The 16,113-nt window shown below is 40.0% G+C and overlaps 1 protein-coding gene across 1 annotated transcript; it reads right to left on the reverse strand.

The window, feature by feature from the left end:
* Positions 1 to 5,785: 5,785 nt before the first annotated feature.
* Positions 5,786 to 15,578, reverse strand: LOC108801636 (zinc finger protein 883-like). Its single transcript, XM_018573526.1, has 5 exons — positions 15,568 to 15,578; positions 7,609 to 9,177; positions 6,614 to 6,681; positions 6,335 to 6,463; positions 5,786 to 6,142 (listed from the first exon to the last, which is right to left on the reverse strand). Exons 2-5 carry the CDS (start codon positions 9,131 to 9,133, stop codon positions 5,786 to 5,788), a joined length of 2,079 nt encoding a protein of 692 aa, XP_018429028.1. The 5' UTR covers positions 9,134 to 9,177; positions 15,568 to 15,578.
* Positions 15,579 to 16,113: the final 535 nt, after the last annotated feature.

Here is a 16,113-nt window from a genome sequence, read left to right on the forward strand (position 1 = left end):
ATTTGTGAAGCACTTGTCACATTCCGAACATTTAAATGGCTTTTCTCTAGTGTGTTGTTGAGTAAGATGTGTCTTATCAAATAATTCCCCTTCATTATTAATCTTCTGGTGAACTGTAAGAAGTGACTTTGAAATTAAGCTTCTCTCACACTCTGAGCACTCGTATAGCTTGTCTCCTCTGGGATTCATTATATATTTTCAGACTGCTCAAATGATAATTGTAGAAAGGATGGCGGATTCCTGAAAAAAAAAGAAATAAACTATATAAGAATCATAGAATATTGACAACAAATAAAGAGAATCTAATAAACCCAATGAGACATTTCACATGTTGCCTGGCATAGAGGTTTGTATGCAGCTTCTTCATTTGCTGGGTTTTCTGGCTAGAATATTCATACAAGCCACATGGTTGCTTTCGGCCAGCCGAACATGCTCTGCATGTTCGATTTAGCCAAAGTGCAGAACGACTTAGAATCAGACGATCCAACATCTGGATCGGCTGAGCCGAAGCTCCAGCAGCTCGCTCGCTGCCGTTCGCCCCTGTTCTCATAGGGGCCGAATGGCAGTGAGTGAATAGCAGGTCCCGGCCAATGAATAACAACTGTGCAGAGCCGGCTGTGATGTCACAGCCGGTTCCGCCCAGTTGTTATTGTTTAATGACAGATCAGCATCCCCAGGTCATTTGGGGACGCTGATCTGTCATTACAACTGGACGGAGTAAGCTGTGAGATCACAGCTGGCTCCACCCAGCTGTCATTTGTGGGGCGAACGGCTGGCCTTCAGCAGGCCATTTGCCTCGCTTTGGTTGCTACTTTGGTTCAGGTGAGCTAAAAACATATGCCTTCAGCTCGGCTGAGCCGCTCCGCCGCCTTCGACTGCTGTACAGGCTTTTGTGAATCGGCTGTTAAGCAGCCCTTCGGTTCAGATTGAACCGTAGGACTCCGGTGGCCAAAGAGAGCCGAAGGATCAGTCGAAGCTAAGACTCGATCCTTAAGCTCTTTAGTGAATAACCATGTATATTGCAATTCTTTTAACTGGGCTCCGAGTCTCCACTGCTGGGGATTGGTGCAGCACAGATGTTTGCTCTTTCACTTAGCTATTCCCCGAATACAGACAGATTCATTAAATCCTGTAACTCACTTATTGTAGTGAAGAAGAAAAATTTTGTTTGGATCATGTTTTACCATATAAATATATACATTATATACAGGGACAGATTTACTCTCCCTGGTGCCCCAAAGCCTTTTTCCTCAATGAGCCCCCCTGGACAATGAGAAATTAAGGTACACATGACAACAATCTACAATCTCTACCAGAAGCGCAATGTGAAAACATGTAAAACTGAGTAAACATTATGAGAGATGCAATGTTTCCAGGTTATTGATTTGCTGATTTATGAATTATCTGTTGCCTGGATTTGAGTTTTAATAGCTAAACCGTCTAAGAAGAAGAGCACCGAGATATACTCTGCCTGCATCCAACATGTCTCTCAGTTCAATGCCCAAAGGATAAAACATGTAAATTGTAAAGCTCACAATCATATAGAGTGCACCTACCTGGTATAATGTAGAATGTTGTCCTATAGAAGCTTCATGTTCTCTTGACCAGCAGTTCTTGTAACTGACCAAGCCCAGCCTCACCTTATATTCATTTCACCACCATTCACTTACATGTGCTGGATCTCCATTGGCTGAAAAGGTGAGATCTACTTCACGAAAGGAATGTTTACATTGTAATGGGGGAGTTTCAGCTGCTCTTTGTTTCAGCTCTCCTTCATTATCACAACCAGGACGAGTTCATTAACATTCTAATATGTAGAAGGAGGACAATAGGAGGGAACCTTTATTGAAAATGAATGGCAGTTGTCTCATCATTAGCATTAACAGGTGACACTATAATTGTATCATTAATGGCAAAAGGGACTGGAGAGTCTTTATTAAAGTATCTATAACAAAAACGTTTTTTAAATGTGAGTAAAAAAGGATTACAACCATTCTGAATTTATTCTTTAGCTATCTGTGAACTATTGGGGAGATTTCCCTTCATTTCCTTTCCTGCAAACACCACAAGAAGGGAGAAAACTTCTCTCCATAGTAAGTGAACTGTTTGCGGCCTAATATTTGGGGTGCCACCACCATGATGATACAAGACTGAACGTATCTGAGGATGCATAGAGAGGTTCCCCCAAATAAGAAGCAGTATTCCAAAAGTATCATCACCTAAAGCATACAGACACTGAGCTCATCCACAATAGAAAGAGATGCAGAAATTAAAGAGGGTTTTATGGTTCATTTATGTTACGGAGCACATGTAAGTTGCTTCCCCTCATCTGTGGTGCCAAAGAAAGCCAACAAATATATTTACATTTAAGATTTCTGTTTATTGGAACATAAAGCACTCCGAGATTAATAAAAACAGCAAAAAATGTTAATTTGGGTCACTTCATTCTGATCTGGCCAATTTCAGATTTCTAGTTGTTAAATTCTCTGTCTGAGGTGAGACCGGGTGTCTGTTTATGTATTCTCCCACCTTCAGCCAAAGATCAATTCATGATTTTTTTGTATCCTGTGATATCCCCACACCCGCATTGATTAGTTAATAAAATTAGCCAATAGGAAGTTGTGCGGCTAGACTATACTCAAGAACCATGGGAATATCATGAGATTCTTAATCGTGAACAAACAGCGAGTGCAGTAATTCAAGAAAACTATAATACCTGCTGGAATTAGAAAACAATCATTTGATTAGATCATTCATGGGAAAAGCTTTTATTTTTGTTTTCAGTAATGGCTGACACACCCTGGCCGAGTTTGCCTGGGGGAAGGATGGATGTTTCCAGGCAGTTAATTCTGCTTCTCGTTAAAGAGGCCCTTGCCATTTATGCTCCTTCCTCTATAGGTGAAGACATACCAGTTGGCCTGATGGCAAGTTACATATTTGTAGATAAATGTTTTGTTAGATACTGTATATTTGGGGGCTGGGACATGCATGCATATAAGGACACCATCTAATGTTTGTAACAAGCTTTACACTCCAATGGTGGATTTAAAAGCTTATTGTAAGTAATCCAGTAAAATTCTATTCTTAATTAACAAAACAGTGGCATTACAATTATGCTCAATGCTAATCCCTGATACATATATTAAACATAAATATAACACAATATGAGAGACTAGTAAGGTTCTACAAGTGTGAAAGGCTTTAGATACACTGGAGATTTCACCCATATGAACATTTCATTCCAAAACCAAGAACACCCCTCCTTGCATATATACCAGCTTTCACTCTTCTGGGAAGGTTTCCCACAAGATTTAGGAGTGTGTCTGTAGACATTTGAGCCTCTTGTGCCAAAATAGCATTTATGAGGTGAGATACTGATGTTGGGCAATGCATTCCAATTCATCCCAAATATGTTCAGTGTGGTTTAGGTCAAGGATCTGTGTAGGCCACTTACATTTCTGCACAATAAATTCAGCAAATCATGTCTTTCTAAAAGTGGCTTTGTGCACAGGGGCACAGTCATGCTGAAACATAAAACAATTGCCACAAGGGTAGAGGCAGTCAGTTACCTTAAACATCTTTGTATACTGTAGAATTAATAGTACCCTTTACAGTGTTATGAATGACTGCATGAGGAGAAACTTGTAGCAGCGGGCATGGACAGGACCGATCAATTTCTCCATATTTGGGGACGTGGCCTCTTTTTTGCTCTTCAGCGACGTTTGGGGAAATATTTGGGTCTTTAGACTACCATACCCCTACTTCAATTTTTTAAAATGTTTTGCCCTTTACTGAAAACGCCTGAACTCAAAAACTTGGAGGGGTGGCCACAGACCTTTGGTCATATTGTAGGTGTAATGGTTTGGTGTCTACAAATCATTCCCATTGCAGACATTGGAATACTATCATCTAATTTTGAACTGTCCGTGGTGGTCTATTGGACCATTCTCTATAAAGTAAATCCTGCACAAGTATGAGAAATGAAATAGGTGACAATATACTTTATGGTCTGATTTCTGTATTTCCCTGATATCAGTACTCACTCCAGTGAATTAGAGAAAAAGAGCCTGGTGAGATTCAGGTAAACCAACACATAGAACAGATTTATGTCTCTCTATTTTAAATTGCTTTCCTCTTTGTTTTACCATGTCCTTTCTCAGACTGATTTTTCAATGTCCCCTATTATTATGAGCACCTGAGGCAATCTTAGTATGATAATGAGAAAATCTGCAACATCTGTATGTCTTTATGGGAGGAAACTTTAAAAATAACTCACTGAAAAAAGAAACTCCCTATTGCAGGGGGTGCTATAATTTTATGTGTATCACAGTGCGGATATTTTGGAAAAGTGATGGGCCAATCAAAGAACCAATATCTGGAAACTTAAAATGAAATATGAATACCTATAATGTACTTTTCTATATCTATATACTGATTGGTATGGTTGACAATTTCCAGCTGTCACATATATAACCTTTACAGAGTTTAGAATAGAAGACATTCCACAGATGTACTTCATACTTTCACATTCCCATTGCAAGATGAAAAGACAAGTAAGATGTGTTTAAATGAGGCAGAGACATGGTTCATGCATGTAGATAAAAAAAATTGTTTATTTAGGTTCCATCAAATAAAAATGTTTATATTTTTAATACAAAGTTATAAATATAATAGACGTGTAATACAGGCTGGACCCATGACAAATGTTTTGCCAGAAAACATCCTGTATAGGACTGAAACATCAAACTGATCGGCAGGGAAGGAAGGTGGAGCTGCCGAAGCTTCGGCTCAGCCGATCCAGATGTTGAGTTGGCTGAGCCGAAGTCCTTCTGCACGTGCAGCAAAAGCTAGCCAATGTACGGCTGATTTCAGCTGATGTACGGCTGAAATCAGTTGTAAAAATCTGAAGTGAATAGTGAAAAGTGAATAGCCGAACTGTAAATAGTGAATAGCAAATACTCACATTGCATTGCTACTGGTCAATAAATGTAGTCCCTATTTATTTTATTCACTAGATATATGCTATAGGCGGTCTCCCTAATCTTCTAAAGAAGCCAGACCGGCGAAACACATCAAGGCTGGACCCATTGCACAACATCGGTATGAAATCAAAGAGGACTATTATGGACATTTCAATCAATCACGGACATTTGAAAAAGATAAGCAATCATGATATCGCATAGAAATAAGGAGTTGTGCAAATGAGGTCTAGGGAGATGTTACGCCTTGGGATATGAATTTTATCTGGTCTATTTTTTATTTGACTGTATATATATCTAATCATTATGTATTTTACAAATGAACATGCTGTCAAAATTAAAATCAATCATTTATTAATGAATGAATATCCATATGTGTGATTTAGTCCCGCGCTATCCGGATACGACACTTTTAAAGCCCCATTCCTTCTCCTCTTTTTTATATATGTATTATTTGGGGGTGTGGTGTCTCATTTTCATTGGTGGTTCAATACAAAAAATGTTTTTATGTGAATAGCCGAACAACGTTCAACTCACTTCGCTTTGGGTGGGTTATTCACTGGTTATTCACTGGTGCTCAAAACATGAAACAGAATGGTAATAAAGTGAGGTAAGGAAAAAACTGTCCTTGAGAAATCAAACAAAAAAGTCTAACTCACAAACTAAGTAGAAAAGGGTAATCAATGAAATCCAACTGTTCCATTATGGTAGATGGGGAAGATGTCCAAATAAAAGACCAGCTAAGAGAAATGTTGCAGAATGAAGAGCTCTTGGAACACCAGGTAAGTTAAAGCAAAAAAAATAAATCAGTCACCCGGATCGGCTGTCGAAGCTTGAGAGGAGCAGAATCTCCCTGTCAATCCGTGACGGTTTTGGGATTTACGTTCCCACAGCAGAGTCGGACGGTGCTCCTTTGGGGTTGGAGGTGGAGGTGTGGAAGGAGCAGCGGTAGCAGAGATTGTGAGTTGTAGTTGTTTCAAGAGGGATCCAGCTTCTTCCAAGGAAGAGAATGAGTAAACTTGGTTTCCATAATTAAAGACAACTTCAAACTGAAATCCACACTTCACGCCATATTGTAACAAAGTGCTCAGACAAGGCTTGAACACTCTCCATCTCTGTAGGGTTAGGGGAGCCAGATCCACAAGGATTTGGTAGTTGTAGTTCTGAAAACATAAAGACAGCTTTTCCCATGTGGCTTGCAAAATAGCTTCTTTGGTCTTGTATAACGTTGGTATAAGAATGATATCTCTCAGGGGCTCCGTTGGTGTGTTTAGGACCGAAAGTGCGGTGGATCAAATCTAGTTCAAGCTGCTCGAACGGGTACCCAGGAGCAGTTCTTGGAACATGGCACTGACCGTGGTTTGAAGATCTTCAATATGCTCAGGAACACTGCAAATTTGTTTGTTTCCCCGACGGATCCTATTTTCCAGATCTTCTAATTTTTGCATGACTGTGCAGAGGTCAGACTTAATAAAGTCCAGATCCTGCTCATGAGAATCCACCTCTGAGAAAACATAATCTATCTTTTACTCTATCTCGTGTAGTCACAAAGCCCAATTCTTTAATCTCCTTGGAAAGCTAAGATGTAATTTTATCGGTAGAGGCCAGAAGTTTCCTTTGAAGCAGCAGCTTACATTTTTCAAAGAGGGCCGCATCTTGACAAGAGACCTCTGGTTGTTCAGGAGGTGAGTGTGGCGGAAGACTGTTGTTAGAGGAGCCGTTGATTGCATCAGCCAATTCCAGGGAATAGACAAGATGCCCTGAAGAGGAAGGTGGAGATGCTATCTTTGCCAAGCGCACCATAGGTGAGGAGCCTGGAGTCTGTGACTGAATCTGGGATGCAGACTTTCGTTTATGCATGAGGCAGTCACTCAGGTGTAGATGTTAAGTGAAGAGAAAAGCAGATCAGAATTGATGGATAGCGTACTGAAATAGCTGATCACATGCCCGGGTGCTGTAGAGTCATATCAACATGCGGCCATCTTGCTTGGCTGATCACTAGCGCCCCCCGACAAAGTATATGTTCAATTGAGCTTAGTGAATTAGGAAAATATCGGATCAGTTCTATTATTCAAATAAGTTAAAGCAAAAATTCTGATTTGTTTTGAAACTCCCTTGCACATGATTGGATATTCAGATATTGTTTACTCAGTTAAGTGAACATACAGATTGCAAAGTCAACAAGCTCTACTTCCTAAGTAAACCAACCCCAATATGTCTTTGGATTTGACCTGTGTTTATGTCTTCAGAACATAACTTACTTCTCTCCTTGGTAGTTTCTCTGCTGTCCAATAAGATTTCTCATTGAAATGAAGTGAGACTCACATTCAGAACATCAACACAGCTCTTCTGCTCTGTGGATCTTCTGGTGTCCAATAGGATTTATATTTGATGTAAAGCTTTTGTCACAATCTAAGCAGGAAAAATGGTTTCTGTCCAATGTGAGTCCCCTGGTAAAAAGTAACATGTGACTTTATGGTGAAACATTTGCCACATTCTGAACATTAATATGATTTCTCTCCTGTGTGGATCCTCTGGTGAACAGTAAGATATTTCTTTCGTGAGAAGCCCTTGTCACATTCTGAACATCTATATGCTTTCTCTCCTGTGTGAATTCTCTGGTGCTGACTAAGAGTTTGCTTTTGGTTGAAACACTTGTCACATTCTGAACATTGAAATAGCTTCTCTGCAGCGTGAATCATCTGGTGTTTAGTAAGATTTCCCTTAACTGAGAAGCACATTTCACATTCTGAGCATTTATATTGTTTCTCTCCAGTGTGAATCCTCTGGTGAACAGTAAGATTCCTCTTAGTTGTGAAGCACTTGTCACATTCTGAACATCGAAATGGCTTCTCTCCAGTGTGAGTCCTCTGGTGTTCAGTAAGACTTCCCTTTCGTATGAAGCACATGTCACATTCTGAACATCTATATGGTTTCTCTCCTTTGTGGATCCTTTGGTGCTCAGTAAGATTTCCCTTTTGGGTGAAGCACTTGTCACATTCTGAACATCGAAATAGCTTCTCTCCAGTGTGACTCCTCTGGTGTTTAGAAAGATCTTCCTTAAACGAGAAACACTTTTCACATTCTGAGCATTTAAATTGTTTCTCTCCAGTGTGAATCTTCTGGTGTTTAGTAAGACTTTCCTTAATTGTGAAGCACTTGTCACATTCTGAACAACGAAATGGCTTCTCTCCGGTGTGAGTCCTCTGGTGTTGAGTGAGATGTCTCTTAGTTGTGAAGCTCTTATCACATTCTGAACATCGAAATGGCTTCTCTCCAGTGTGAATCCTCTGGTGTTTAGTAAGACTTCCCTTAGTTGTGAAGCACTTGTCACATTCTGAGCATTTCAATGGTTTCTCTCCAGTGTGAGTCATCTGGTGCCTTGTAAGATGTCCCTTAGTTGTGAAGCACTTGTCGCATTCTGAACAAAGAAATGGCTTCTCTCCAGTGTGAATCCTCTGGTGTAGAGTGAGATGTATCTTTGTTCTAAAGCTCTTATCACATTCTGAACATTTAAATTGTTTCTCTCCAGTGTGAATCCTCTGGTGAACAGTAATACTAGCCATTCGTGTGAAGCACTTGTCACATTCTAAACATCGAAATAGCTTCTCTCCAGTGTGTATCATTTGGTGGGTAGTAAGACTTCCCTTAGTTGTAAAGAACTTTTCACATTCTGAGCATTTAAATGGTTTCTTCCCAGTATGAGTCCTCTGGTGCAGAGTAAGATTTCCCTTTTGAATGAAGCACTTGTCACATTCTGAACATCGAAATAGCTTCTCTCCAGTGTGAATCATCTGGTGTTTAGAAAGATTTCCCATATTTGTGAAGCACTTGTCACATTCTGAGCATTTAAATGGTTTCTCTCCAGTATGAGTCCTCTGGTGCCGACTAAGATATTCCTTTAGTGTGAAGCACTTGTCACATTTTGCACATCGAAATAGCTTCTCTCCAGTGTGAATCATCTGGTGTTTAGAAAGATTTCCCATATTTGTGAAGCACTTGTCACATTCTGAGCATTTAAATGGTTTCTCTCCAGTATGAGTCCTCTGGTGCAGAGTAAGATTTCCCTTTTGAATGAAGCACTTGTCACATTCTGAACATCGAAATGGCTTCTCTCCAGTGTGAATTATCTGGTGTTTAGAAAGATTTCCCATATTTGTGAAGCACTTGTCACATTCTGAGCATTTAAATGGTTTCTCTCCAGTATGAGTCCTCTGGTGCAGAGTAAGATTTCCCTTTTGAATGAAGCACTTGTCACATTCTGAACATCGAAATGGCTTCTCTCCAGTGTGAATTCTCTGGTGTTTGGTAAGATTTCCCATATTTGTGAAGCACTTGTCACATTCTGAACATCTAAATGGCTTTTTTCCAGTGTGTTGTTGAGTAAGATGTGTCTTATCAAATAATTGCCCTTCATTATGAATCTTCTGGTGAACTGTAAGAAGTGACTTTGAAATGAAGCTTCTCTCACACTCTGAGCACTCATATAGCTTGTGTCCTCCGGGATTCATCATGTTCTAACGAATAACAACTTAGCAGTAGTAACTTTTCAGACTGCTCAAATTATAGCTGTAGAAATGATGGTGGATTCCTGAAAAAAAGAAATAAACTATATAAGAATCATAGAATACTGACAACAAATAAAGAGAATCTAACCAATCTAATGAGACATTTTACATGTTGCCTGGCATAGAGGTTTGTATGCAGCTTTTTCTTTCGCTGGGTCTTCTGGCTAGAATATTCATACAAGCCACACGTTTTCTTTATTTTATATCAAAGGCTGTGCATGTACAAATTTACATTTTTCTAGTTCTTTGTGGAAAACACTTTGGGGGTTATTCACAAAGCTGCCAAAGTCAGCCGAGTGAATAACCCAGCCATAGTGAAGTTAGCCAAACTGCATTCAGCTATTTACTCCAGCTCAGTATGGCTGATTTCAGCTGTACTTTGGCTGCAATCAGCCGTACATCGGCTGCCTTCGGCTGCCAAAGTGAAGAAGGACTTCGAATAAGCCGATCCAACATCTGGATCGGCTGAGCCGAAACTACAGCACCTCACTCGCTGCCATTTACCTCTATTCTCATAGGGGCCAAACGGCAGTGAGTGAATAGCCGAATGCCGGCTCGGCTATTCTGCTCAATACCTCCATGGTACCGAGCAGAATAGCAAATCAGTCAAAAGATTGTTAAAAAATGAATAAATTGCAAAACGATTTTTAAAAAGCTAACAAATAGGAAGATTAAATTTAAATAAAAATATTTTAAAGAAAAAAAACAACTGTTTCCTATTGGCCGGCACCTGCTATAGTCCTGTAGCAGGTCCCGGCCAATGAATAACAACTGTGCGTAGTCAGCTGTGACATCACAGCCGGCTCTGCCCAGTTGTTATTGTTTAGTGACAGATCACTGTGCAACACACACCTGTGTTGCACAATGCCTGTGCTGATGATAAAGAAAAAGCTCTAGGCCCAATCATATCTCTGCAGCTCCCCCTTCCCCAATCACATATCTAAAGACCCCCTTCTCCAATCACATCTCCGCAACCACTCATTCTCCATTCACATCTCCGCTGCCCCCCCTTCTCCAATCACATCTCCGCAGCCCCTCCTTCCCCAATCACATATCTAAAGACCCCCTTCTACAATCACATCTCCGCAGCCCCCTCTTCTCCAATGATATCTACGCAGCCCCCCTTCTCCAATCACATCTTCGCAGCCCTTCATTCTCCAATCACATATCTAAAGACCCCCTTTTCCAATCACATGTCCTCAGTCTCCCCTTCTCCAATCACATCTCTGCAACCCCTCCTTCTCCAATCACATCTCCGCAAACACTCCTTCTCCAATCACATCTCTGCAACCCCTCCTTCTCCAATCATATCTCTGCAGCTTGCCCTTCTCCAATCAAATCTCCACAGCCCCTCCTTCCCCAATCACATATCTAAAGACCCCCTTCTCCAATCACATCTCCGCAACCACTCCTTCTCCAATCACATCTCCGCAACCACTCCTTCTCCAATCACATCTCCGCAACCACTCCTTCTCCAATCATATCTCTGCAGCCCCCCTTCTCCCATCACATCTCCGCAGCCCCTCCTTCTCCAATCACATTTCCGCAGCCCCCTCTTCTCTAATCATATCTCCGCAGCCCCCCTTCTCCAATCACATCTCCGCAGCCCTTCATTCTCCAATCACATATCTAAAGACCCCCTTTTCCAATCACATGTCCTCAGTCTCCCCTTCTCCAATCACATCTCTGCAACCCCTCCTTCTCCAATCACATCTCCGCAAACACTCCTTCTCCAATCACATCTCCGCAACCCCTCCTTCTCCAATCATATCTCTGCAGCTCCCCCTTCTCCAATCACATCTCCGCAACCACTCCTTCTCCAATCACATCTCTGCAACCACTCCTTCTCCAATCATATCTCTGCAGCCCCCCTTCTCCCATCACATCTCCGCAGCCCCTCCTTCCCCAATCACATATCTAAAGACCCCCTTCTCCAATCACATTTCTGCAGCCCCCTCTTCTCCAATGATATCTCCGCAGCCCCCTTCTCCAATCACATCTCGGCAGCCCCCTCTTCTCCAATCAAATGTCTGATCTCCAATCATATCTCTGCAGCTTGCCCTTCTCCAATCAAATCTCCACAGCCCCTCCTTCCCCAATCACATATCTAAAGACCCCCTTCTCCAATCACATCTCCGCAACCACTCCTTCTCCAATCACATCTCCGCAACCACTCCTTCTCCAATCACATCTCCGCAAATCGCCGGGCTGCTGGATACCGATCCGGCGGCCGGCAAGTCCCACCATCTATGCACAGGGATTGTGCTGGGCCCCCCCAGGCTGAGGCCCCGGTGCCGGAGCACCGGTGGAAGTTCCGCCACTGCTAGTACATCTCATAAAATGTGTACATATTGAAAATCCTGTGTTTAATCTCACAAGTGATGTACAACTCCCTCTTAATCTACATAACCATATGTGAAGTCCATTACTTCTGGATACAATAAAGTCCTTGAAATATGTGAGGATATATCTTCCAACTTGTATAATCAACACCACGTCCGTGAATGCATAAACAATTAGTGAATAAGTGCTCTCCAGTCTCCACCGTGCTCAAACATAAGATCTGGCCGCACTCACCGATTCCTATTGCTCACCGTATTTCAGATGAACAATTAGTGCTTTGCTGATATATAGAACCAAATCCTCTCCTTTGTTTTTAATCCGACAATAAATTGGGGTAGATTCCTCCCAACTCTGGCTTATCTTTCCAAACCCGTGTAAAACTATTCCTCAATTTTCCACCTTCTCTTGTGCTCAGAGAGAGAAAAAAAGGCTTCCCATAGTGTAGTATGTCAGAATAAATGTATTTAAAATGATTAAAATGCACTTACAATTAAAATAAGGCAATTGCACATGGATTGTGTCCACTGGAGCTCCTGTCTCTATGATTGCAATGCTCGCATAGATCCGCCAAACTGATGCATTTCGTCACTATTGACTTCCTCTGAGGCGACGGTCTGCATACGAGCATTACAAACTCCTTTCCTCTTTTATATCACACATAATGGTAATCAAATTCCTGCCACTAGGTGTCACTGTATTCTAGTGTGTATAATCTCTTAAAACAGTTTCAAACTGGACTCCATAATATATACATACAATGAAAATCTTACAATACATAAAAACATTTAACATTTAAGAGAGTCGAGGAGGATGCATACACGGGATATTCAATGGATATATGACGTGAATTAATTCCAGTCCTGAACAAACTGGATCTAATATATTTATATATAAAATTGGCAAAAACACAATGTTAAAATATGTAGTAACAAAAGATGGGGGGGATCCATGTTAAAAAAGGGGAACCATATAAACTGTATGCTGCAAAAGGGACCATGGCTAAGATATTTGAAGGATGGTGTGGGAAATGTTTAAAAACATAGTGTGGGAAATGTATATTATATATATACATATATAAAGACAGTCTTCATAGAATGCATAGTAGTATATATAAACTTATAATGTGAATAACAAAATGATACAAAAACAATAACTTAGGTATATGAAGGAAGGTGTGGGAAATGTCATAATATATAACATGTCCATATAACTCTATCTCAAACAATCTTAATAGATTGCATAATGTTGCATAAACTTCTAATGAAAAAAACATAAACCGGTATAAAGCAAAATGCTACAAAGAACAATAACTAAGACATATAGAGGATGGTGTGGGAAATGTTTTGGTATAACTTATAAACATAGTGTGAAAAATGTTTACTTGTGTATGTATACCGTATATGATAAATAGGGAACATAAAGCTCTGTATCAAACAAACTATAATTGCATGGTGGTGCATAAACCTTCTAATGAACTAAGACAAGTAATGGGGAAATAATGAAACCATCTAAAAACACTTAAATAATTAGACGCGATTATACCAATTTAGTCATTCCTTAAAAAACTGTTCAAATGCGGTTCAATGTTCAAACCTCTAGAGACCATAGTGTCTAACAAATATGTCCACTTTGTTTCTCTTTGAGAGATTTCTCTTTTTAAATGATTCCCTCTCCAGTATTTCATAGCTCTATCAACTCCACAAAATTTTAGACTCGATGGGTCCTTGTTGTGGCACAGTTTAAAATGTTTAGATACACTAAGTTTAGTGAACCAATTTTTAATATTAATGTGTTCCTGTATCCGAATCTTAAGCTGTCTCGCGGTCCTCCCCACATATTGTTGCCCACACGGCATTCGAGCAAGTATGTGATATGCGTTATTCCACAGGAAATACATTTGTTTATATTAAACCTCTTATTATTTGTATTAGACTGGAATTGTGTTATATTTATTTTTTATTTTGTTAAGCGGCAACCTACACTTCTCCCACACGGATAAAATCCTATTCCATTAAACAATGTGAGTGGTTTTTTGGGGGGTTCTATAACATTATGCATTAATGTGGGGGACATTTGGTTTGCTTGGTAAGATATAGTACTTTGTCCTTCATTAAAATATTCCAATGTTTAACCATATTCTGCCCTAATTCTTTATATTGAATTGAATAATCTGTAACAAAAGTAATAGTATAATCCTTATTATTTATATTTCTTGTTTTTAATAATTCACCTCTATTAGTTTGACCTATTTTTCTTTTTCTTTTTATCCATCTCCAACTTGTTATACCCCTTTTCTAAAAAAACGGTTTGCGATATCGTTAGCCTGTATCTCAAAATCTTTATCTAAAGTACACTTACGTCTAACTCTCGTTAATTGTCCCTTGGGTATTCCAGTGATCCAATTACGATGATGGCAACTGTTTGGCAACTGTTTGTGGGTATGTAACTAAAAGGCCTGGTTCACACCTGGGCCATTTGTAGCGCGTTCGAACGCTCTGCAAAACGCTCAAACACCGAAATCCAATTATTTCCTATGGGTATGGTTCACACCTGGGCTTATTACAGGCCGTATGAACGCACTAAAAAATGCCCTACGCCCAAAGAAGTACAGGAGCTTCTTTGGGGCGTTTTTGTCGCGCGTTTCTATTGGGATACAGCCAAGTAGCCCTCAGAAATGCGTGTTTGTCGCGTGTTTTTTTACCGCGCACCGCGGTACAAACACGCGTCGGCAAACGCGCATATTCGATACGCCTAGGTGTGAACCAGCCTTACGATCTGTTGTTTTAAAGAATGTTTTTGTACATATTTTCACTGTAATGTAAAGATCCAAAAATCGGATCCCTTCTTCACTACTATGTTTGGTGAACTTTATTCCATATTCATTCTGGTCAATAATGTTCCAAAATTTGGATAGAGATGTCCTGTCCCCTTGCCAAAGCACCACGATATCGTCTATATACCTTCGCCAGAGGGACAGGCCCTCCCACTTTGTGCTAAAAATGACCTCCTCTTCCCATCTGGCCATGAATACATTTGCTACACTCGGGGCGAATTTAGCGCCCATAGCAACACCTCTGTGTTGGAGATAATATTTCAAACTATACCAAAAATTGTTATTCCGCATCGCGAAGTCTGTACATTTAATGATAAAATCTCTCTGTTCATTCTATAGTTTATCATCCTTTGTTAGTGCCCATAACACAGCTTCCAAACCTAATTTTTGATCAATATTCGTATATAAGGATTAAACATCCATTGTAACAAAAATTAGATCCTTTGTATCTTTTATTCCATCTAGGATTTTTATAACATCACTGCTGTCTTTTAAATAAGCTCTTGTCTTATTAACCAGCGGTTGTATAAAATTGGTCCACATACTCCCCTGTGCGTGATAGTAACGATTCAATATCGCTCACAATTGGCCTACCCGGAGGGTTAGTCGCATCTTTATGTATTTTTGGCAAAAAATATATTACCGGTATTCTTGAGGTGGACGGTAACAGATATTTATATTCTTTTTTATTTAAAATCCCTTTGTTCCATTCATCTTTCAACAGTTTCTCTAATTCCTTCTTATATTTACTAGTGGGATCATTACATAATTTTTTATAGGTATCCTCATCTCCCAATATTCGAGCCATTTCCCTCTCATAATAATAACATCTATCTAGAACTACAACTCCTCCCCCTTTATTTGCGGGTCTGATTATTATATCCTTCTTGCTCTCCAAACTGTTTATCCCACAGCTGATGTAACTCTTATCTCGTGTATGCTGGAATTTAATTTCTATGTGATGATTCGAACTGTTTTGTGGATTGAAAACAGAATTATTCTTTAATGTTGTATGAACAAATCTATCCGATATTTCTCCTCTGTTCCCTCTCACCATTGAACCCTGTGAATTAGCATAATATCTTTTTATATTTAACTTTCTAACAAATGTATTCAAATCAATATAGGTGTCAAATTTATTTAAATCTTTTACTGGTGCAAACTTAAGGCCTAAATCCAACACCCTATTTTCCTCCTCCGTTAAGGGCCTGGAACTAAGGTTAAAAATTCCCTTACCAGTTAATCCCATTTTCTTCTTGCTCTGTACTCTCTTACCTCCCCTACACCCCCTTCTCTTCCTCTGGTTTCTCTCTGCCATAGTCTGGGTGGGAAATTTCTTCCCTGGTGCCATCTGTGGTTCCCATGCTCTCTGTGCCAATGATTCCCTCTT

Source organism: Nanorana parkeri, unplaced genomic scaffold (genome assembly GCF_000935625.1).
Source record: "Nanorana parkeri isolate BGI_ZX_2015 unplaced genomic scaffold, ASM93562v1 scaffold2414, whole genome shotgun sequence".
Classification (NCBI taxonomy): domain Eukaryota; kingdom Metazoa; phylum Chordata; class Amphibia; order Anura; family Dicroglossidae; genus Nanorana; species Nanorana parkeri.